Source organism: Otolemur garnettii, unplaced genomic scaffold, assembly GCF_000181295.1.
Source record: "Otolemur garnettii isolate 467f Iridium unplaced genomic scaffold, OtoGar3 scaffold00033, whole genome shotgun sequence".
Lineage (NCBI taxonomy): Eukaryota > Metazoa > Chordata > Mammalia > Primates > Galagidae > Otolemur > Otolemur garnettii.
This window is the reverse complement of record NW_003852428.1, coordinates 16,995,444-17,019,877: the sequence shown is the minus strand read 5'-3', so window position 1 is coordinate 17,019,877 and position 24,434 is coordinate 16,995,444. Positions and strand designations below refer to the sequence as shown.

Here is a 24,434-nt window from a genome sequence, read left to right as displayed (position 1 = left end):
GGGGCCCTCTTCCCCCCTGAGTTCTAGAGGGGAGCTGAGCGGGGCCCTCGTCTCCCCCTGAGTTCTAGAGGGGAGCTGAGCGGGGCCCTCGTCTCCCCTGAGTTCTAGAGGGGAGCTGAGTGGGGCCCTCATCTCCCCTGAGTTCTAGAGGGGAGCTGGATGGGGCTCTCACTCCCTTCCCACTCCCTCACCCCTGTCTCCCAGCCATGCAGAACAGGCCCTTCCAGACCACCACTGACTTCCACACCCACCATTCCTGGGCCCACAGGGTGGGCCCTGTGAGTCACTTGTGCATGGGTGTGACCCCACTATGCTCTCATGGTATCAGCGCAATTGCTAGAGAAGGCACTTGTTCAATAGTTTGGCAACAACTGTCACCTAAACTTGGCTGGGCATCTCTTCAAATTGGGATCTAGCCTGTTCACCACAAGTGTAGACTCTCCAGGGCCTAGGGCTGCCTCCTGACCCAGTGCCTCAGGCCCAGGTTTTCTGAGGCTCATTAATAAGAAACTAATTTAACTGCAACTTAAATAGATCCCTGGGACAAATCCCACTTGATGGCAGGCCTTTGCAGCTAGAGATGCATGTGCGTATATATATCCTGAGTGTGCACAGATGTCAGCACGCAGTAAGAAGCTGGTATCAGGAAGAAGACAGAAAAAGTTGCCTGCGGTGTAGGTTCAGAGGAAGCATCATTGAATACATGATAGGAAAAAACTAAATATATTTAAAGAAAGTTCACACGTGTTAAGGAGCAAAATTATTTAAAACACTAGCCTGCCTTCAGATCTGTAAGAGTTTTGCCTATAAAATTCAAGAAGAAAAGTTCCTAGTATCTGACTAGGCATATTCAGCTAGTCTTTATACCACCTTTTCATTCAGAAATGCCACTCCCGTCTTAGGAAATATTTTTAAGTCACGTGTTGACCACTCAGGTGGGCTTGGCCCTGTGGGCCTTGCCCTTCTGCTTAGATGGTCCTGCTGTCCTTGGTCACATGACAGTATGTGGTGTCGCTTTCCGCCTCTGCTATGTTCTCTTCCCCAGGTCATGTGAGAACATTCTCAGGGCCTCTCCTGCCTCCTCTCTGTTCTCCCAGGATTTTAATTCCCATCCCCATGATGCTGTCAACTGAAATTAAGCTTGTCCAGCCAGGAATAATTTGAACAAAGTTCATGGACCTGGGAAGAGACACCAACAAAGTTGGGCATGTCCCAGAGTCCACCTCAAGTGAGAAGGGGAAGGTCCACTCTCGCTGGCAGGGTTCTCTTTCGATGGAGGATGCAATCCAGAGACTACAGTCACTGGCTACAGAATGCAACATGTAGGCTAAAATGTTGTTTAAAGGTGACAATCAGTAAAATCTCCTGATTCAGACACAAAACTATATCCTTTTAAGAGTAGGTATTTCAGTACATCCAGAGTTGGAGGAATTCACAGTACGATTCCTTCCTCAGGACCAGGAGGGTAGAGTGAGGCGTAGGACTTCCCCCAGGTGGGTTAATTTGGAAGCCTGCCACCTGCGACCTTGAGCTCTCCCAGACTCATCTCACTGGGTATCTGAGACGCCACCGTCAAACTCAGCAACAACAGAGTTGGGATGTTGTCTCCCCTACAAGCTTGTTTTGGTCTGGACAAACCTGGGTTTCTGAACCCCGCTGCTGAGCTAGAAACTGGGTCTTCATGCCCATGCTTCCTCTTCTAGGCAGCCCCTGCCCCCACCCCCACCATCTAGGTACTGACGAGGTCTTGTTCAAGTTCCCTTCTAACCCCTGGGTTGGGCCTCTCCTGTTCATTTCCACCCATTGTAGACCTCCATGGGGCTCTCCTGGATTCCTGGGATATGCTTCTAAGCATGGTTGCCGGTCTTTCTAAAGTGGTGGTCTGCTCAGAGCTAGGTCGGGCTTCCTCCTGTGACCCCACCCTGGGCTGTGCTTCTCTCCCTCCTGTGACCCCACCCTGCGCTGTGCTTCTCTCCCTCCTGTGACCCCACCCTGCGCTGTGCTTCTCTCCCTCCTGTGACCCCACCCTGCACTGTGCTTCTCTACACTAACCCTTTGCACGTTGCATCCCAAATGCCTGCTTCTCATTTGAGTCTCTGCTGCCAGATAACCTCTTCAGCTACCTCTAGGCAGCCTGTGTTAAAGCTCCATTGTCTACTCTAAGTTATGACCACAAGCCACACTGTAGATTTGTGAACAAGAAGCTGCCCATCCTCACGTGCCACCCCCAGCAAGACTGTGAATCGGCCTCTTTCTCCCAGTGAGCAGAGTTATCCATCCTGAGCACCAGTTCAGCATCGGTGATGCCTGCCTCTGTAGGGAGGCACTGAAGAACTCGGGAAGGGTGTTTCTAGGGCAGCATCTGAACAGAATGGGCAGTACAGCTGCCCCAGAAGCCCTGATTTTCCTGGACCCATCAGAGGTCTCCCCAAAATTTGTCCATCAGCTGAGGAAAAAGTCTTTCCCTCAAAGTGTAACCAGGAGCCTTGGGCTCAGCACCAGAGCAGAATGTGGCCTGGAGACAGGTCCTGCCCTGGCTTGACTCAGACCCACCTAAATGGTGCCATACTATTTTTTAATTGTGGCAAAATATACATAACATTTACAACAAAATATGCATAACATTCTCAATAATAAGAATTGAGTGTACAAATTCTTTTGGATTGTGTACATTTACATCATTCTGTGACCATTGCTACTATCCCTCTCCAAAACTTCATCTTCATCCCAAACAGAAACTCTATACCCATCACACAACACACCTTCCATTCCCGGCCTCTGGAAGCCACCGTCCTGCTCACTGTGTGTGTGGTTGACCACTCTGGGTGCCTCACGTGTGTAGAATCACACCCTTTTGTGCCTGGCACGTTTCACTTGGCACATCTCCACGAGTAGCAGGGGCTGTCAGAGTCTCTCGCTCCTTCTGAAGGCTGACTCGCATTCCACACGTGTGTGTGTGCACGTGAATGTGTGTGTGCGCGCGTGTGTGAACTTGTGTGTGCACACGTGTGTGCACATGTGCATGTGTGTCTGCGTGTATGCGCGTGTGTGTGCATTTGTGTGCATGTGTACGTGCATGTGTGCGTGTGTGTGCACGTGTCTGTGCACGTGTGTGTGTTCACATGGTGTCCATTTGTTCATTTTCTTCATTCATCAGTGGACATTTGGTTTGTCTATCAGTGGCAGCTGTGAACCTACATATGCAAATATCCGTTTGAATCCTGGCTTTTAGTTCTTCTGGATCTCTATACCCAGAAGTGGAATTGCTGAATCATGCTATCTTATTTAGTTTTTTGAGGACCAGCCGTGCTGTTCCTGTGCTGGCTGAATCATACTATCTCCCAGCCAGCACTGCATGAAGGGTTCAATTCCTCTGTGTCCTCACCTAAACTATTATTTTCTGGGGTTTTTTTTAATACTAATAGCCATTCTCATTGCTATTATCCCACCCCTACTAATGGCCTGCATTTCTCATTAGTTTTGTTTCATGGTCCATCTTAGTCACACCATATTCACTGTTTGAATGTCAATCCACAAGCCAGAGTTTGGGCTCTACTATAAGGCCTTTATGCAAATCAGAAACAATTTTCAATGCAGAAAAATGATAATAAAAGCAAGATTTACAGGTGCTCCACATGGTACATACACAGAAAGCTTCAAGGAATCTCACATTCACCTGCTCTCATCTGTCCCTCCCACGGCAGGAAGCTGCCCTGCCACTTCCTGCCAGTGACTTTCCTGGAGTCCTTGACACCTAATCCACTGAACTCTCCTATTTATCTCTGTAGCCCTTTTAAAAATAATTTGTAATTGGACACTTGTTGGTGTCCTCATTTAAGGGATTGTTTCATGGTCCATCTTAGTCACACCATATTCACTGTCTGAATGTCAATCCACAAGCCAGAGCTCGGGCTCTACTATAAGGCCAAATCCCGAGTGTCAGGAGGCCATCCCCTGCCCGCTGCATCCTTGCAGGTAGTAAGTACTCCAGAAACGGATGGAGGGTTGATGGATAGGAATAAAGTTAACCTAAAGTTAATCAAAAGTGAGGTAGGCTTGACTTTTAAGCAGGATGATGATTTCATTCTTTTTCTTTAAATCAATATAAAAAGGATTCTATTTTTATTATTTTGCCACTTCACTCCCCATCTTAACTACAAAAAATGTAATGCAAAGAAATGTTTAAGTGGCCAAGCTTAACATAATGCTATGTATTTCCTACCCAGAAAATGACATCTTTCTCTTGAAAATATAAATGTAAAAAACTACATTATTTTACGGGGAAGTTATCACTGCTTTCTTACCAATGTCACCTGGGACACCCTGTCTCCCTGCTCCTTGGTTCCCACAGCATCTTGTACGCGGACATCGTCGGCTTCACCCGGCTGGCCAGTGACTGCTCCCCGGGAGAGCTTGTCCACATGCTGAACGAACTCTTCGGGAAGTTTGACCAGATTGCAAAGGTGAGTATTGTAGATCCTCTTCCATGTTGGAGATAAAGAAACTCTTAGCTCATGTTTTCTCCATCTCCTTTTGGTTATCGAGCTATGTCCACCATCCTTTAGGAATGTTGTGTGTAAAATTTGCTGGATTATCTGTCATTGAACCTTGATGAGCCTTAAACCTGCATCGGGGATGAAAAATGTCACAGCATGTCATTGTCACGTCGGCATCAGCTTCTGAAACTTCTGCTCATGTATAATTCAGCACACATGCAAGAAATACACTGCCGACAAGGAGACTGAATTTGCAAATCCTTCTGCACTGTGCTATTTTAAGGCCCTCTTTCACCTGTCCCATGTCGAGGAGTTGGTAAGATCCTCTCCCTCCTCTGGTGACCAACATTCTGTGTTCACTTTGTTAAGCAGGACTGGAAGAGCCCCTGGAAAGGACTTCTGCACAGCCCCTTTGCTTACTACGCTCTCGTTTTTGTCCTTTGATTCTTGTGCCACTTAAAAAGAAATGTAGGATAATGTAAGAAGTATAAGGTTTGCCATCCATACACTTATTTGTGGGAAATCTCACAGCTAGGCAATGATGCCACATCACCTAAAGCCATATCGGACCTTACTTATTAGGACTTCCATAGTTGCAAGTGGGAATTTTGAGGGGAAAAAATTTCTTCCTTGCCAGCTTTTTACTTTTCAATAAACATTTCTGGTCAGCCTAATTCTATCTTTGAGTTGTTCCCAACAAAAACTATATTATACCTATTAACATCAGGTATTTAAATATGGAAGAGTTGGTCCTAAATTTAGTTCACTGTGTGATTTTAGTTCATTTTTAAACAATGCAGAAGACTCCAGCCAAGCTTCTTGGGGAGAAATCTGGTGTGCAGATCTTAGTGTAACCATTCTTGGTCCAACTCCCCAAATTTGTTGCCTCACACTGTTCTGATAATCATGACAGCTCTCAGTAGGCACTTTAAAAACTCAGTAGGAGAGAGTAGCACCTGTGGCTCAAGGAGTAGGGTGCTGGCCCCACATACCAGGGGTGGGATTTTGAACCCAGCCCTGGCCAAAAACTGCAAAAAAAAAAAAAGAAAGAAAGAAAAACTTAGTAGAATATAACTCTGCTTCTTTCCTTTACCAAGTCAAAGGGAGGAAATGAGTTTTATGGATGCTTTTTACAGAAAAGGAAAGGTTGAAACTTAAATAATGTCTTAGCAATTCCAGTTAGTGAAAGACCATTTTTGTTGGACTACCTAGGCGTGTGAGGGAGAAACATTTTAATTTTGGATGATGGCAGCTAACTTCCGTGGTCACGTGACATTCCTTCTCTGTGTACATGTCTCGATGTCCAAATTCCCTCTTTTTTTATGGACAGCAGTCATATTGGGTAAGGGCCCACCCTACTCCAGTTGGTCCATCTGAACTAATTACATTTGCAACAAGTCTGCTGCCAAATCAGATCATATTCACAGGACTGACCTCAACATATGAATTTGGAAGGACACTATTGTGCCCAGGACAAAGGTATTCAGTAGGACCTCCTCCAACCACTGAAATGAAGGAATCTGAGTCCAGCCTGGCCTGGCTTGATCCCCCCATTGTTGATCAAAGGGATAGCATGCTCAGGGACATAGGGTAGAGAGCACAGTAACTGAACAGAGAGCCCAGTGTACTGAGTGAACTCAATGAAAAACACTTGACTCTCAGCTAAGGAACTAAAAATCATTGTCCTTCACTATTAATAACTCTCATGTTTTCTAGACTTAGAACACATGTATCTGTTTAGGAAGTATGGGAAGGAAGCCTGATCAATCAGTAGTAACTGTTGGCGCTTTTATTATTTATGATATTATTATCAGGGATTACTAAGCACACCATCTATAGTGCTACCAAAATGTATGAGAGTGTGTCCAGCCTGTGGTTTATCAGCCAGGAAAGAATTATGCCAGTATTCTGCAAGACTAACACATGCTTAAGAAGAAGACAACATCGTGTTCATTTTATTATTTCAAATTTGTTCACTTTCTCTATAAGCGTATGTTAATATTAGGGGGAAATGCTGTATTTGGCACATCTTTGTTTTTAGTTTTGTTTTCTTTTGCTGAAGAATCCACAGGCTGGTTGAAAGTTTAGAAATGGATGTAGGGCTGATGGATATGAATAAAGTTAATCAAAACATTATAATATAAATACAACCCAAGCAAGAAAAACAATGAGTTAGTCAAGCTCTAAATTAAAACCGTTTAATCTGAGATCACAATCAAGTTTTGAATTACTTGGCAATGTTATTGAATAGTAGAAGTGTTTGTCAGAAGCTACATGTCTGCAGCTAAGAATCAGTTTCAGCTTTAAAATAAATGAAGCAAACCACCAGCACAGTAGGGGAGGGCAGAAGGGTCTGATGCAACCGAGTTCTGCTCCTTATTCTCCACTCGGACTGACTCTGCTCTGCATGGAATGTTCCACATCACCCTCAGTACTTGGAGGTGTCCAGACTATTGTCCTCTGCTTGTGTTAAGTGTAAATCATTCCAGAGCATTCTCTCTCTGGCCCATCTCTTTCCTCTACCTTATTTTTCTTGCTTTGGAAATGGGAATGTGTGGGGGGCAGAGAGCTCACTCTGGTTGGGTCATGAGAGGAAGCCAACTGGTTGTCATTTTTCTCTACTTCCTAGCCCCCCACAACAGTGTCAGTAGAAGCAGCATTTCATAATATTTTGTAAATCTGGACCATCACACAGGTGCTTAACACAACTGAAATTCTGTGATTTCTTCTTCCAGGAGAATGAATGCATGAGAATCAAAATTTTAGGAGACTGCTACTACTGCGTGTCTGGACTGCCCATATCTCTCCCCAACCACGCCAAGAACTGTGTAAAAATGGGGCTGGATATGTGTGAAGCCATAAAGTAAGTGCCATGCTCGGCGATGGTGGTGGGCGCTGTTTTATTTTTTTTTAACTGTCCAACAATTTTGAGTTTTAATTCTTACTTGTAACTATTTCTATTTGTCCGTCTACTGGTATTGAATACGTAATTGCACATTTGAATATAATTGTGCAGACCCTCATGTATTGGCATGTGAGTAACTCAGTGCAAAGTAGGACTCTGTAAATGTTTAGTACTGTTATCGGGAGCCTTAGAGTACAACAAAACTGAACCGGAAACTCATGGAAAGTGGCAGTTTTCTTTGTTTCAAAGGTAATTTTAAATAATAAGTTTGAAAGTGTTTGTCAGGAAAAGGTCTGCACTCATAACATCTCTATGATTTCTAGGAAATGATATGGCTACACGTGTGTTCTAAAGGAAACATTAGCTTTTACCACCAGACTGTAATCCAAACTTACTTTATCTAGTCAAAAATCCCCTGCTCTGTGAATTTAGTTTCAACTTATACCTATGACACATACGTGCTTTCTGCACTGTGTCTGCAGTGCTTTTCACTGTGATTCTAGAGAAGATTTGCTTAGGTAGAGTAGTATCAGTATCACATTACCATTGGTGAGTACAGGGTAAAAATACAAGGGGAAAGATAATTTTTATTACTAGTAGCACAATGTTATTACCGGTACCTTCTTCAGTGATGTTCTTAGTAGAAACCAGAATATTCTTATTAATGATACAAACTTTGTTTGCTAATTGTGTGGTTAAAAGACTTTATTTTATTTATGTAAACATATATTTATTTATTCTTTGAGACAAAGTCTTGCTCACCTCAGCTAAAGTGCTGTAGCATCAGCCTAACTCACAACAACCTCAAACTCCTGGGTTCAAGCAGTTTTCCTGTCTCAGCCTCCTGAGTAGCTGAAACTACAGGCACCTGCCACAACACCCAGCTAATTTTTCTATTTTTTTAGTATAGATGGGTCTTGCTCTTGCTCAGGCTGGTCTCAAACTCTGGAGCTCAAGGGAACCTTCTGCCTCAGCCTCCCAGAGTGCTAGGATTACAGGCAATAGCCACTGTACCCTGCCTGGTTAAAAGATTTACTTTATTGGACTTTCTTCCTTATTCTGCATATATATATATTTTAATCTATAAAAGCTTGACATTACATGCTTGATATTCTAATTCCTTGTCTCAGGGTTAGAGTAAAAACATTCACTGCTGTGCTAGGATCAGTTTTTTGCCTTGAGGCCACCTTGTTTTATTCAGTCAAGATGAGTCAAGAAATGCGCGAGTAAATATGTTTCGTGAGACCCAGGCTCAAAACTAGCATTGAGTTAAGGGCAACTCACACAGCAATTAGTACATTAGGTTCACTTGTCGCTGTGTTTGCTCCCCATGTATGTTGGTCACCTGCTAAAGCAACTGAAAGGTTGATAAGGTGGCTTTCCTAGTGCTGTCCACGGAAAGGTCTGGTGCCCGTCTGGCCCCTACCCATGCAGCCTCCGCCACCTCCTCCGAGGAGATGGAGAGACCTGTGTGTTCCGGGCGCACTAGCTCAGAGGCAAATTCCTGCAGGCTTCTGGGGAGCAGACCTGGGTCAGGGGAGATACAGACCAGGGTGGGGGAGATACAGACCTGGGTAGGGGGAGATAAAGCAGCATTGCTGAGAGCTGAGACGGGGGAACAGCCAGTGTGGACTGGGCTTCCCTACGTGACAGGCACTGCCTCGGAGAACCACGTCATTCTTGCTTCTGCCCATAAGCAAATTTGTTTCCTCTGATACATGAATAATATATATTTTTTACTTTTTCTCAAAAGTAAGTAGCTATTTTAACCCTGTATCTAAGACATAAGCGTTTTTCAAGTTCATAACCTGCCCTTCTGGAGGCGACCTCAGTGTTGGCTTCCAACCTGAGGTAAAAAATATGGAGAAAAGGATTCTTCTTGATTTCCTTTTAAAATAGATGAATATGGGAAAGATTTTTATGAGCATCAAAATTATGTGCAATAATAACCTCAGATTAACCAATCTACCCTTTCATCAAAGTTTAACTTCTGCTTTATAAAATATTCTCCAGCTCCATTATGTTAAATTACTCTAATGTGTTGAAGAACTATGAGGAGAAAGAATCTTTACATCACACTCTGGGCGTATCACCAGGTCATCAGAGTTACTGGCTTTCCCTATTCCATTTTGTACTGTGGTAAAATATGTGTACCACTCATAGTACCCTTTAGACCACTGTGGACACAGTCCAGTGACACTAGGGACAGTCACAGGGTTGTGAAACCATCCTGTCTACTCCCAGGAAACCATCCCGTCTACTTCCAGTGCCTTTTCCTCACTCTGTACAGAGACCCCGGCCCCGCTCCCCACCCTCAGCCCCTGGCCACCTCTGCTCCACTTGCCATCGCTGTGTATCTGCAGACTTGGGGTGTCTCTCGTAAGCGGAGGCCGGAGTGTCTGTCCTTTTACATCTGGCTTCTTTCCCTTAGCCTGTTGTTTTCAAGATTCCCCCATGTTGTGGCAGAAGTCAGAACCTTGTTTCTTTTTATGACAGAATAATATTCTACTGTATGTATCTACCACATTTTATTTATCCTGGCATCACTGATGCCTCTGTGATATCATGTCTGTCCAGAATCTCGGGAAGGTTAACAGGTTAAAGGAAACTCTTCCCAACCATTGCTTCTCCTGCATCTTAATCTTCCCATCAGGCAATGGCAACATGTCCCAGTGACCTGCCACCTCCTGATCAGGGGTCCACATTCTTCCTGTGTTTCTCCCATGTGTGGTCATGAGGGGGTCACTAAACAGGTGGCTTTGTCACATGTCCAATAAGGGCAGTGAGAGAGAGGGTGTCCCAGAGAGTTCGGAGTTCTTTCTCCAGTCTTGTTCTCTGTCACGTTCAAGGGCAGGCGTGTGTGTTCCCATGTATTGCACCATAAGGTAGGGATGGCTGCTATACAGGAATTTTGGTTTTTTCACCTGCTGAGGGGGAAGCGCACACTTGGCATTTAGGTTTATTCCAGATCATCTCAGGGTTCACAGGAACTAGCAGCTCGGGTCCCAGGTGTCTGCTGTGTTTTTCCTGTCTCCGTCTCCACACTGAGCACGGCTCGCCTGCGAGCTGAGGAGTTACTACTGAAGACTCTGGGTGCAGCTTTGGAATATCCCCAATGCTTAGAAAGGGCTTTTTTTTTTCCTGTCACGAAAATGTAAATTGCTTTTCATAGGGGAAGTAATGTTCAGTGCCTAAGTGATTATGGCTTCTCTTAAATTACACAACTGTTGTTAAAAACTTTAAACAATTACTTCAACATTTTTCTATACATCACATGCATGTAAATTATATGTACATGCATGAAAACATCTGGACACATGGGCAGTGCCTGTGACTCAGTGGGTAGGGCACCGGCCCCATATACCAAGGGTGGTGGGTTCAAACCCGGCCCTGGCCAAATTGCAACAAAAAAATAGCTAGGCATTGTGGTGGGCACCTGTAGTCCTGGCTACTAGGGAGGCTGAGACCAGAGAATTGCTTAAGCCCAAGAGTTGGAGGTTGCAGTGAGCGGTGTGATGTCACAGTACTCCACCAAGGGCGATAAAGTGAGACTCTGTCTCTACAAAAAAAAAAAAAAATCTGGACACTTGATTCATTTGAACCCTTGATTAATTTATGTTTTTTAAAGACAAAGAACCTCGACATTTTTTGTAATATTCTAACGAGTCAGCGCACTTAGGAGTCAACTTTGTCAAACAGCCGGCGTGAGGCTTGCTTTGTCCTCCCTTGTCATTTCTCCATGGCTCTCTGCTCTCCTGTTTTGGTAAACAGAAATGCCATGTGGTTGGAACTGTCCTCTCTCAAAATTATAAAATCATTAAAAACAATGCTTTTAGGTTCATGACCTCTCAAAGACAGAAGTACAGCAAAGTTTTCAAAATCAATGTTGGTCCATTAATAAACTTGTCTCAAGTGTCCCTGCTGCCTCAGGCCCTGCCCCCACTCAGGGTAAACACATCCCGTGGACAGAGTCTGCGTCCTCGTGGCTGGCTGACTGCTGAATGCAGAGATGGACACAGACCGGGGTTGCTAGCTGCCCCTGGGCACTTAAAGGACAGAGGTGGGGGCTTCCTAGACCAGCGTGAGGAGAGGGCAGAAAGCCTTCCGGGATGAGGCTGTGCCTGAGCAGGGCTGGAAGAACAGAACCAGCTGGCCAGGTGATAGTGACTCCCTGGTGGGGTGGGAGCTTCAGGGCATGAGGAGCAGGGAGAGGAACCATTATAGGCGAAGGTAATAGGGGAGGGACACCTGGGGCTGGGCAGCCTGGCCACAGCATTCGATGGGATGAAGGCCAAGGGCCAAGCATCTCCTTGTCCTGTTCACACTTTGGCTCCTCTTGTGGGGCAGGAATGAAAGGTCTAGTTGCCCAGTGGAGAGTTATCTTTCTTGGCAAAAATAAAGAAGGAAGGAAGTGAAAGTACAGAGGAAAAGGAAATGAAAGGGGAAGGAAGCCAACTATTTCTCTTCTTTTCTTGGGATGCCATTTGTTTTGACATCACTGGTCACTTCTTTTCATTGTTTGTAGCATGCTCGGGTGACCTCATTCATCACTTACACCTGACATATATGCCTGTGCTATTTTGAGGTGGCCGTGACCCACCACAAGGCCGTTTGCACCCAATAGCTGGTCCCCTTTGCCCAATAGCTGGTCCCCTTTGCCCAACAGCTGGTCCCCTTTGCCCAACAAGTGGTCCCCTTTGCGGTGTGTTCTGGAGTCAGCCTCCAGCTCTGCTCCCACACTGTCTCTTGAGGTGATTCTCTCCACGTAACTAGGGACATTGTCCCGAATACTCTGTCATAACAATATTTTAATGGATGGAAGTGTCTAGCTGGTAGAAATAAATAACCACTGCCCAGTATCTCCATTTTTCCCTCGCTGAAGTTCTTCAGTTGTCTGTGTCAGTGAACTGGCAGCAGGATCCAGAGCCAAGATTTTTATAACAATTTTTCTTAATTAGTTTCTTTTTCCTGATGCCTTATGCCTTATTAAAGCTTTTTAAAATGTAATTTTTCCTTTCTTTTATGAAAGAATGTGAACAACTAAAAAGCTTTAATTTTATGATTTTTTAAAAAAGATCTCATTCAGGCTAAAGTCATTATTTAAGTCACAATTAAGCTTCATTGTTCTCTTATTAGTAGAATAAAATCACTGGGGCCATACATTATACAAAGCTCTCAGATTGCATGTGGCCAAGGCCACTCCTGACATTAGCAAGGTGATGGCCTATGATTCTGGTATGACAGTGCAGCCAACCCATAATAAATGCTGGGTACATATTTGTTGAAAGAGTAAAAACTATAGCCAAAACACCCTGCCGTCGCCATCTGGCTTCAATACTGAGAGCCCTGGAGATTTGACATTTGAGCCTAATCTGGACAAGCCAGAAAGAGGAGCCCCGTTTCTTGGCTCAGGGCTGTGATCTAGAATTCTAAGTAATTAACCCCAGGAAAATTGACCAAGAATTAAAGGAAGAAGAGGCTTTTACTGGATTGTCATATTGCTTCCCTGTCTTTAGGAAAGTCAGGGATGCTACCGGTGTTGACATCAACATGCGTGTGGGCGTGCACTCTGGGAACGTCCTCTGTGGTGTGATTGGTCTGCAGAAATGGCAGTACGACGTGTGGTCACATGACGTCACCTTGGCCAACCACATGGAAGCTGGAGGGGTCCCTGGGTAAGGCCGAACCCTGGATTTCTCTCTCCCACCTGTCAGCAAGATTAGGAATACTAGGTCGCAGGGCTAATGACTGTCTGCTGGGTTTCTGATGACTTCTGTTCAGGATCGTGTTACTTGTGCCCAGTGGCCCCTTCTGTTAATGAGATAAGTATAATAGGAACCCCCAAGTCCCCACACCACTGTCCCAATGACCCATGGTCAGACTGTGGATACTAGATGCTAAATTGTACACTTTTACTGATTTACATACTTATGAACAGACACCTGAGTTAAAGATGTCTTATTGTGCAGTCCTATTTCCTTATTCTCTAAAACCCACATATTAAAATGAATGCCAATAGCATCCATCTCTGGGTAGGAGAGCATATTTCAGCTAAGAGAATCAGAGTGCGAGGGCTGTAATTTGGAGGAGCATATAAGCAAGCTTTGACAGGGAAAACCCATGCTTTCATACAGGTCAGCATGCTCCCTAAAAATCCCCCTGGCATGTGTTTCAGAAGATATCCTCACACAAAATAACTCAAGTTTATATCTGCTGTGATTCTCCACATCCACCATGCAGGTTTCCATGAGTGCAGAGAATCTCCAGACATTGGAGGGTTATGGTGTCCAGGAGCAACTTTCCAAAGCAGGGTCAGGGGAACAAAGACTTAAATTACAGTCAGGCTTCCCAATATGTGGACTTTCCTTTGTGGGGGAGGAATTATTTCCAGAATCACAAACAAATAGGACATCTTTCTTCACACGTCCTTTTAAGCGTAGTATCTTGAGCGTGGTTTTTAACTGGAATTTCAGACGTGTTCACATTTCTTCCGTCACCCTGGAGCACTTGAATGGGGCCTACAAAGTGGAGGAGGGAGATGGTGACGTCAGGGACCCCTACTTAAAACAGCACCTGGTGAAGACCTACTTTGTCATCAACCCCAAGGTCAGTGCTCTAGTGAAGAGTCTATGAACAGCCTAGTATTTCTGTGATGGAAAGCAGGAGGAGGAGCCAATTATTGGCACAGATAAGCATTCTCAGTGAAGACTCAGTGTAATACTTTGCTAGTCTTTGCCATAAAAACTGACTTTAAATGATTCTGGTGGTTTAATTTTGGAAGATATTTTATAATAATGAACTCAGATATTTATGAAACAAATGGTCGAAATGCATTGCTTGTCTGTATGACGAGGGTATTGATGAGGTTGGTAGTTTGGGTTGTCATGGGTACAAGTCTCTGTGAGTGTCAGTGGATACCGACTCTGAAAACCTGTTTGTGGGCACCACTTGATACCTTTCAGTTTTGAAATTAAACAAAGAGAAAGGATTTTTCTCAGGCCTTCAGAAGATAGAAAATCTACTGAAATAAAACAGGATGAACACATAAGAAAAAGGGAAAGAGGAAATCTTTCAAAGATTAACAGATGTTGCACAGATGCGTGCGTGAGGATATGTGAGGTGTACACAGACATACTCACCTTCCCTGCAAGGGAAACCCCCGCGACCTGGACCACAGCCCACCCCCACAGTGTGGACCCATTTCTTACTCTTTCCCTACTTCCTGTCAAACCAGATCAAAGGGCTTACAGCTCTCATTCCTGTTATCCCTTCTTAAATTCCTGCTGAATGGGTATTATCACTATTTACAGATAAAAAATCTGAAGTTTTGCAACTCCCCCTAAATCACACAGCTGGTAAGTGGTACAAATATCATCAAAAAAGACCTCTGAAAAAACGATAGTATAAACTCAACACGATCAAGTCTCTGGACAGTAGCATCTGTAAGACCCTACTCTTTCTTGTCTTTAGAGACAAACTTTCACCGAGCTCCAGGATTGATCCAGAGATAGATGTGTGACCAGCAGCAGGAACTGCAGAGTGATGGGGAGGGTGCAAACCTGTGTGTACTAAGACCATTATGTTGAGACCAAAATGTGGCTGTTTGAGGCCATTTAGCATTAGAAACAGCCCCAAAGGCCCTACAGCTACGGCTTTAGAAAAACACAGCCCTCAGGACAAAGCTAAAACAGATGAGCATATGCAGTTTAAGTATTTACTTTATAAACATGTCCATTAACATAGCTAATATTTTTTCTTAAGTTTCAATTATAGGTAAGTAATCTTGCAATACAGAAGAAAATCACTCAGCTCAAGTAGCTGTTTCCCGTATAACACTGGAGGAACGAGGACAGGAGCCCCAGTGGGCAAAGGCAAGGACCTTAAGAGGCATCACGTCGTCCAGCAGGGCTGGCACAGGAAGGGCCAGTTGCAGGTCTGTGCTCTACCACTCCTGACACTTTACTTCTCACCCCAAGGGAGAACGGCGAAGTCCTCAACACCTCTTCAGACCTCGGCACACCCTTGATGGACCCAAGATGAGAGCCTCTGTCCGCATGACACGGTACTTGGAGTCCTGGGGGGCGGCCAAGCCCTTTGCACACCTGCACCACAGGGACAGCATGACCACAGAGAACGGCAAGATCAGCACTACGGTACGTCCCCCGCCCCCCACCCCACACCTCTGATGTCCCTGAGCTCTGGGGAGAAGCTTGTTCCCCCAAACAAAAGGCTGCCAAAATAACTTTCCTGCACAGTGAAGCAAGGGTACCATGTTGTCTTTCTAGGTTAGGCTCGTGTAAACAGCTATGGGAAAGAAGGAACTTCCAGCCCACATCGGCAAGAGTTCTAACCTAGAGTGATTTTGCATAATGTTATAACTTAAATCAGTGTTATTTACAACTGATAATAGCAGCTGAACATAGCTAATCTGTATTTAATCAAGTTTTTTTCTATCATTAAGTAGAAAGGCTTGAGGATCTTTATAAACATACAAATAAAGGCTGATGTCCTTGGAGTTGGATAACATCATCAAGACTATCTCTCCATCGCCTAAGTGTTGAGGCTGTGTGGGTGGCATTGTATGTTCTGTTGTTCCTTATTTACATCACTCTAGCTTCCTACGTGTGATAGGTACAGAAGCTCTTCCCACCACGGACATCTGCAGTAAGGTAGCTGGAATGAAGATGGAAAATTCAAAGACCCACAGGGGGAGGGAAAAGTGAATACAGCTAGGTACTTAGAACAATCTCTCTAGTATTGTTAGATTCTAAAACTACCTCTGAGTAAGATTTCATGTGTAGTAGCATTCAGTGCACTAGAGATGTAGGTGAGATAAAAAGGAAAATTTAAAGTCATGTAATTCTCCTTGGCTGATGAGAAGGAGCCTGCCAGGTTGCCACATGAGACTGAAGTCTGCCAGCCACCCTGGGCCACCACTGCCCACAAGGTCTCACAGTGACACGCCAGCTCCAACAGGACAAGTAGCGGCTCAGCACTCTTGTCTGAGTTTAGTACTTCTTCTCTTAACTTCCTTCAACCTTTTTTCAACTAAAAATAAATATGATCTGATGGAAGACCATGCCTCAATGGACAGTCAACAAAGGACACCACCAGGACAAGTCCTAGAGTTCACGTTTTGATGGGAAGAGATAGACTGGAATAGGGTAACAGATGAAGGACCAAGATGGTGTTGGGTGTGGCGAGGGCCATGAGGGAGGCAAAATAGAGTGATGCCATCTGGGCAGGACAGCTGGGGTGACACAGGGAGAAGGGAGTGACTCAACTGGGAGACGGTTGGCAGAAGGACAGATTCAGTGGCCCTAAGAGGATCTTGAATGTGGTCCCTTCTGGGGGCAGAAAGGAGGCAAGTGTGGCTGGAGCATTAGCAACTATGACCAAAGAGAGTGAGGTGCACTAAGGAGAAGTGTTTATATTTCATTCTAAGTGTAATCGGGAATCATGGAGACTCTTAAGCAAGGAAAGAGTGTGATGGGACTTATGCTTCGGGATAATGGAGCTAGATCACAGGGGTCTCAAGTGAGGCTTCCCTCAATAGCTGCTAAGATTTTAGCAATGGAAGCAGCAAAATCAAATCCAGGGTCTAATTTGAAGTAGAGCAAATGAGAGTTGGTGGTGGTTTGAAACACAGAGGGGAGGTACATCCAAGCTTTTTAGGCTACACCATGGAGAGGATGTGGACACTCTTAACTGAGATCACAAATACAAGATAGTATTTAAGATGGAAAAAAATCAAGACTTTATTAATGGACATCTTCAATGCAATGTGCCTTTTTGATACCTAAGTGCACGTGGGAAGTAGGCAGGTGATGGGCAGATCAAAAACTCAGAGGAGAAGTCCAGGTTGGGATATGGGTGTGAGTTGCCAGGTGACAGATGATGTCTGACACCGAGGAACTATACGAAATCTAAAGATGAGAGTCATGTGGGGGAGGGGGCGGGGGCGGCAGCTGGGGCCTTCCAGCATTCAGACCTGTGAAAGGTAAAGTACCCCAGGGCTCTAATGTTCAGTTACTGGGAAAAAGTCTATGTTATTGATACAGCTGATAACTACACCTCTCCATGAGATTTGATCAGGTGCTTATTTGGTTCCTTTCAAAGAAACAAGAATCATATATAAATATTTGAATTGACTTTCTTTGCTGTTTCTCTTGTGTACCTGAGAAATACTTTTCCAGATGTTTTGTTATTATTTATTTCTTACCAGTCTTTATTGTCCTAAGACTTACTTTACTCTGCGAGCAAGGGACCATGGGAATGATTTCTGACTGTAATCTGTTGTTTCAAAGATGGCCGATTTAAAGCAGAGCTGGAACTGTTTAGTGCTTTGAACTAAATTATTTATAAATAATTATTTATAAATTATTTATAAAAAGCAAAGGTGTCTTGAACATCTGAGTTTTCTTAACCAGCTCATCTCACTGTCACAGGTTCAAACCCAGGTTTGTACTTCCTTAACAGTATTTAGAGTTTCTCAAGAAGGTCCCCGGGCTTCACTTAGTTCATTAAGCTCAAAGCACTTGCACCTAGCTGTCTCTCTTACTCATTTTCAGAAAGATCCCATCAGAATTTTTATTGATATATTTCAAGGTCAAACAACTGATGTCATTCAAACTTATTTCTTTTATCTAATCCCCTATGCAGAATTTCATTGACTCTTCATTCAACATTGATAGAGCTATTGAATAATGCATTATTTTACTGTACGTAATAAAACTAGAAGTTCAATTACTTAAAAAAAAACTTACATCTACCTAGGCTAAATATGTTTCCTAACTTAACCTTGGAGATCAAAGCAGCAAATGAAATAGACACAGAGAAAGCAAAATTATTCACAAAATACAGTGTCCTTTTCTGATAAGAACACTTAAGAAAAATAGGCATAGATAGGAGATTACGTAAACTAATAGAAGCTATCTACAACAAACCCACTGCCATTATCATACTGAATGGAGAAAAACTGAGAACATTTTCTCTTAAAACTAGAACCAGACATGTGCTAGAATCCTGGAAAATGCAAGTCAGGCAAGAGAGCAATAACAAAGTCATTGAAAAGGAGACAGAGGAGGTCAAACTTTCACTCTCTGCTGATGATCTGATCTTACACTTAGAAAATCCAAAGGACTCAATTGCAGGACTCCTGGAAGTGACCAAGAAATACAGTAATGTCTCAGGATATAAAATCAATGTTCACAAATCAGTAGCCTTCATATATACTAACAACAGTCAAGCTGAGAATCAAATCAAAGACACAGTACCCTTCACAGTAGCTTCCAAAAAATGCAACACCTAGGAATACACTTAACAAAGGTTGCGAAGGACCTCTACAGAGAGAACCATGAAACCTTGAGAAAAGAAATAGCAAAAGATGTGAACAAATGGAAGAACATACCTGGCTTGCAACTTGGAAGAATTAATATTGGAATATAAGAATATTGGAAGAATCCATATTGTTAAAATGTGGCCAGGTATGGTGGCTCATGCCTGTAATCCCAGCACTGAGAGGCTGAGGTGGGTGGATTGCCTGAGCTCACAAGTTCAAGACCAGCCTGAGCCAGAGTGAGACCCCCATCTCTAAAAACAACTGGACACTGTGGCAGGTGCCTGTAGTCCCAACTACTAGGGAGGCTGAGGCAAGAGAATCACTTAAGCCCAAAAGTTTGAGGTTGCTGTGAGCTATGACACCATGGCATTCTACCAAGGGCAACAAAGTGAGGCTATCTCAAAAAAAAAAAAATTGTTAAAAAGTCTGTAATACCCAAAGGAATCTATAGATTTAATGCAATCCCTGTTTAAAAACCAACATCTTACTTTAAAGATCTTGAAAAAATAATTCTATGTTTTATATGGAGACAGAAAAAGTTCCAAATAGCCAAAACAATTCTGCAAAATAAGAGTGAATCTGGAGGCATCACCTTTCCAGATTTCAGATTATACTACAAGATCAAAATAGCATGGCATTGACATAAAAATAGAGATAGAACAGAATTAAGACCCTAGAGATGAAACTGCTCTCGTATTGTCATCTAATCTTTGATAAGCCAAACAAAAGCATACACTAGGGAAAAGCATCTCTATTTAATAAATAGTGCTGGGAGAACTAGTTTGCCTTATGTAAAAGACTGATACTGGACTCGCACCTCTTACCACTTACACAATTTAACTCATGCTGGACAAAAATTAAATTTAACATATGAAACAATAAAAACTCTAGAAAAAAATGTGGGAAAAACTCTTTACAACTTCAGCCTCAGGACAGAATTTATGAAGAAGACCCCATTGGCAATGTAGCAACAACAAAAGTAAATAAATGGGCCCTGATCAAGGTAAAAAAGCTTCTACCAACTAATAACACAATCAACAAAGCAAATAGCCATCAGAACAGGAGGAAATATTCGCATGTTACAAATCTGACATAGGGCTATTAACTGGAATTTAGAAAGAACTCAAACTGATCAATAAGAAAAGAGCAAACAACCCCATTTTTTTAATGAAGTCATATACACATAGATCATGAATACATTTATGCATATGTGGGGTACAATGTGTTGTTTTTTTATACAATCTGAAGTGGTTACATCAAACCAACAAATATAGCTTTTGCCTCGTTTACTTGATTATTGTGTTAAGATATTTATGTTCTACAACTTGACAGATTTGATTTGTACACTTGCAATAAACAACCCCATTTATAAGTTGGCAAGAAACATGAATAGAACCTTCTCCCAAGAAGATAGACAAATGGCCAACAAGCACATGAAAAAAATGCTCACTGTTCCCAATCATGGAGAAATATAAATGGAAACCACTTTGAGATATTACCTAACCCCAGTGAGAATAGCCCACATCACAAAGTCCCCAAACTACAGATGCTGGCATGGGTGTGGAAGAGAGGGGAACATTTAAGCACTGTTGGTGGGATTGCAAACGAATACAGCCCTTTTTGAAAGAAGTATGGAGAATCCTCAAGGAGTTGAAAGTGGGATATGTCATTTTAAATGTTCAGTTTAATCCTGCAATCCCATTACTAGGCATCTACCCAAAAGAAAAAAAAAATGTCATTTTACATAAGGACATTTGCACTTGAATGTTTATACCAGCTCAATTCACAATTGCAAAGACTTGGAAAAGCCAAGTGTCCATGAACACATGAATGGATTAATAAACTGTGGTATATACATGCCATGGAATATTATTCAATCATAAAGAAAGATGGAGACTTTACATCTTTTGTATTTATCTGGATGGGTTTGGAGAACTTTCTTCTAAGTATCTCAAGAATGAAAATCAAGCATCCTGTGTACTCAACACTACATTGAAATTAGTAGATCAACAACTGTAGGCCCTCCTGAGAGAAAAACACAGCTAAGTTCAAGCCAGGGAGGCAAGGGATTTGGTAAGTTCCCACCTATGGGGTACAATGTAGGAGTCCATGGCTCACCTTCTGGGTGAAGGACTCAACTGCAACTCAGACTTTACCTTACAAATGGAAACAATGTAACCTAATCCTACATACCCTTATATGAATCTAAAATGAATAAAATAAAATAAAAATCCAGCATGCCCCCCCAAAAAGATTTCCTCTTTGTTTTATTTATTTATTTATTTATTTATTTGGGGGTACAATGTGCTGGTTTTATATAAAATTTGAAATATTTTCATCAAACTGGTTACCATGACCTTTATGTCATTTTCTTAGTTATTGTGCTAAGACATTTATATTCTACATTTAGAAAAATTCACATGTACCCTTGTAAGATGAACCATAGGCATGATCCCACCAATCACTGTCCCTCCACCCATCCTCTCCCCTTTCCCCATATTCTTGGGCTATAATTGGGTTATAGCGTTCCTATGAAAGCTATAAATTAGTTTCATAGTAGGGCTGAGTACATTGGATACTTTTTTCTTCCATTCTTGAGATACTTTGCTAAGAAGAATATTTTCCAGCTCCATCCATGTAAACATGTAAGAGGTAAAGTCTCCATCTTTCTTTAAGGCTGCATAATATTCCATGGTGTATATATACCACTATTTATTAATCCACTGTGGGTCGATGGGAACTTGGGCTTCTTCCATGACCTAGCAATTATGAATTGGGCTGCAATAAACATTCTGGTACAAATATCTTTGTTGTAGTGTGATTTTTTGGTCTTCTGGATATATACCTAGTAGAGGAATTGTAGGGTCCAATGGCAGGTCTATTTTTAGTTCTCTAAGTGTTCTCTGGACGTCTTTCCAAAAGGAACATATTAGTTTGCATTCCCACCAGCAGTGTAGAAGTGTTTCCTTTCCTCTTTGGAGCTGCTTTGTTCCAACTTTTATTTTCATTCCCATCACAAATGTGTAAAAGTAAGTTTTTGACACTACTAATAATTGCACACACATTCTGATTTCTTCCTTTTGTCCAGTGATTTATAATATGATACATTTAACTGGCGGTGTGATTTTTCATTAGCCCAATTCATAAATAGGATTGACTGTAGATTGTGTGGTTATTGGTTTAAAGCATTTTATGATACTTATGATTCAATTTGATCCTGCAATCCCATTACTAGGCATCTACCCAAAAGAAAAAGAAAAACGTCATTTTACATAAGGACATTTGCACTTGAATGTTTAAAGTCCATTTTCACATGCTTATAGGTCGCTGTCAGTAACTCTGATACCCATCCTCTGCAGTCCATTGTTTGAAATCAGATCTCAAAATACCAGGACAACAAACTCAATGCTCCCAACGGTCAGAGTTTATAGATTACACCAACATTATAAATATAAATTCAGTTTTTCATCTTGAGTCACATTTATGATCAAGCTCTTTCTCTACCCAGGGATAATTGTTACCTTGATGCTTTTCGTGATTAAAAAAAGGAAAATGTTATACATTATTATCATTGTAATATTCTTCTTAAAATGGGTTCTTGACAGCTAATAACTTTTTTCTCTTCCATATAGGATGTACCAATGGGTCAGCATAATTTTCAAAATCGCACCTTAAGGTATGCTATATCTTTGACTAATTTTTAAAGGCTTATTGCTTCTTATTCATTTCTGAAAGTAATTATCATCCATTATAGTAATTTTGAAGTCTCCTTCTTTTTAAAGAGTAACTCCTTGTGAAAGGCCTTATTAAATGGCTTTCAGCTGCTAAAAATAGGATTAGTAGGGTCCTGTTATTAGTATTAAGGCAGGAAACAGGGAAACACCACCTGCTAGTCATTTTAAAACATTAAATTGTTTTCTTAAAATGACTCTTCCTAATATTAATGTGTGGTAAAATACTGGATTTTCTTAAAATGAGTATGTTGTTTGAAATTACATTTTTGTGTTGAATCCTAAAGATAAAAGCAAGATAAGTCCAGTATTTCTATTTATTTATGAAATAAAGAGCTCCTCAAACTGCCCATTAAAAAAGAAAAGCTTCCTACAACCCCATGTGCCCCGTCACCAGCCACCACAAATCCCGTGTGCTGACCCCTTCCTTCATGTCCTTCTCTCTTTTGAGTTCAGAGTTGTACTTTAAAATTCATTTAGGGGTTAACCACACCAATGTGAAGACATTAGGATAAAGAATGTAAAATGTAGGCCAAAAATTCTGACAGCTTGTCTTTCTCCACAGGGATGTCAGTTTATTGGAGATACTGATAGCTCTATAAAAACTAAGGAAATATGTGAGATCCAGCACATTTCCTTGTGGAAAATGTATTGTAGTCAAGAAACACTACACGTGGGTGGGTCCTTCCCCCCACAGCGTGGCAGTAGTGGGCATTAGCCCAGAATTCTTCTGTGTGACTGGACTTGTTGCAATGGGCTCTAATTGGTACATTTTTGAAAAATTTGAAATTTTAGCATGGAGATATATGCTTATCGTCCTTACATTATAAGGATAATTGGGTTCTTAGGCTTTTGAAGATTTTTTTAAAGTGGTATATGCCATTTTAAAGAGAACTTCAGCTAATTTTAGGAATATTATGAACTCCGTCAGCTGCCTTGAGGAAGAATGATGCTCAATGTCAGTAAGACACTCAAGGCTCTGCGAGCGACGGTCCATGGAGATTTCCTAGACTCCCTTTCACATTATAGTCAATGTCCCTTCTTCTCCTATCTCTCTCCCTCCTTACAGTTTGACTTCAAGAGTCTCTTCATTAAAATTACAATGGGAAATGCCGTAAGCAGCCCCAGTGTTATTAGGGCCGTGTCTTCTGGGACAAGTGCTGTCTGAAAGATAACGAGAATAAGCTGTCATTTTCACTTGTTTTTAATCATGGAAAATCTAATTTTATCCCTGAGGCATTATCATGAGGTAGAATCTTTTGCCATTATCATTCTAGAAGGAAAGAAACTGAGGCACTAGGGGTTAGGAAAATGCCCGACCTCACAGGGCTAGTGGAGATGAAGCTGGGATTGGTGCCAAGGCCCTGGGCCCCCAAAGTCTGTGTTTCCTGCTTTATTAAAGGCCTATTCCATATTACCGTGTTTCCCCAAAAATAAGACACTATCTTATATTTATCTTTTCTCAAGAAGACACACTAGGGCTTATTTTCAGGGGGTGTCTTCCTCTCTGTGCCGAGATATGCTGCGTAGACACACCCATCACTAGGTCTTATTATCGGGGTAGGGCTTATGTTTAACAAATGCATAGAAATCCTGCTAGGGCTTACTTTTTTGGGTAGGTCTTATTTTCAGGGAAACATGGTAGTTCAACTTTTCTCTGTAGTTACTGATCTTTGGTGGCTGCAAGACCTTGTAGAGAGAACCCACTTTTGAGTCAGACTTGCCCAGGTTGCCTGGCACTTCTGGGCTTTGTAAATGGACTGCCCTGTCTTACCTCTGACCCTCCACTTGACCTGGGAGCTGCTCTGTCTTACCTCTGACCCTCCACTTGACCTGGGAGCTGGCATCACATGGCCTTTTCCCTGCCTCCTTGGATGTCACAGCCCTGGCAAGCAGTGGGACAGGTCTGGAGAAGGAGCTTGGGAGAGAGAATGGAGACAGATTGGAAAGAGTTTGGAGGC

The 24,434-nt window shown here is 42.5% G+C and overlaps 1 protein-coding gene across 1 annotated transcript in view; it reads left to right on the top strand.

Moving 5' to 3' along the window:
* ADCY2 (adenylate cyclase 2) overlaps positions 1-24,434 on the top strand; it is a 398,303-nt gene that overhangs the window by 276,511 nt on the left and 97,358 nt on the right. The window contains 6 exon segments of the mRNA XM_003789554.2: positions 4,352-4,463; positions 7,232-7,359; positions 12,918-13,076; positions 13,875-14,007; positions 15,378-15,554; positions 22,375-22,418. Of these exon segments, the coding sequence (XP_003789602.2) occupies positions 4,352-4,463; positions 7,232-7,359; positions 12,918-13,076; positions 13,875-14,007; positions 15,378-15,554; positions 22,375-22,418 (753 nt within the window).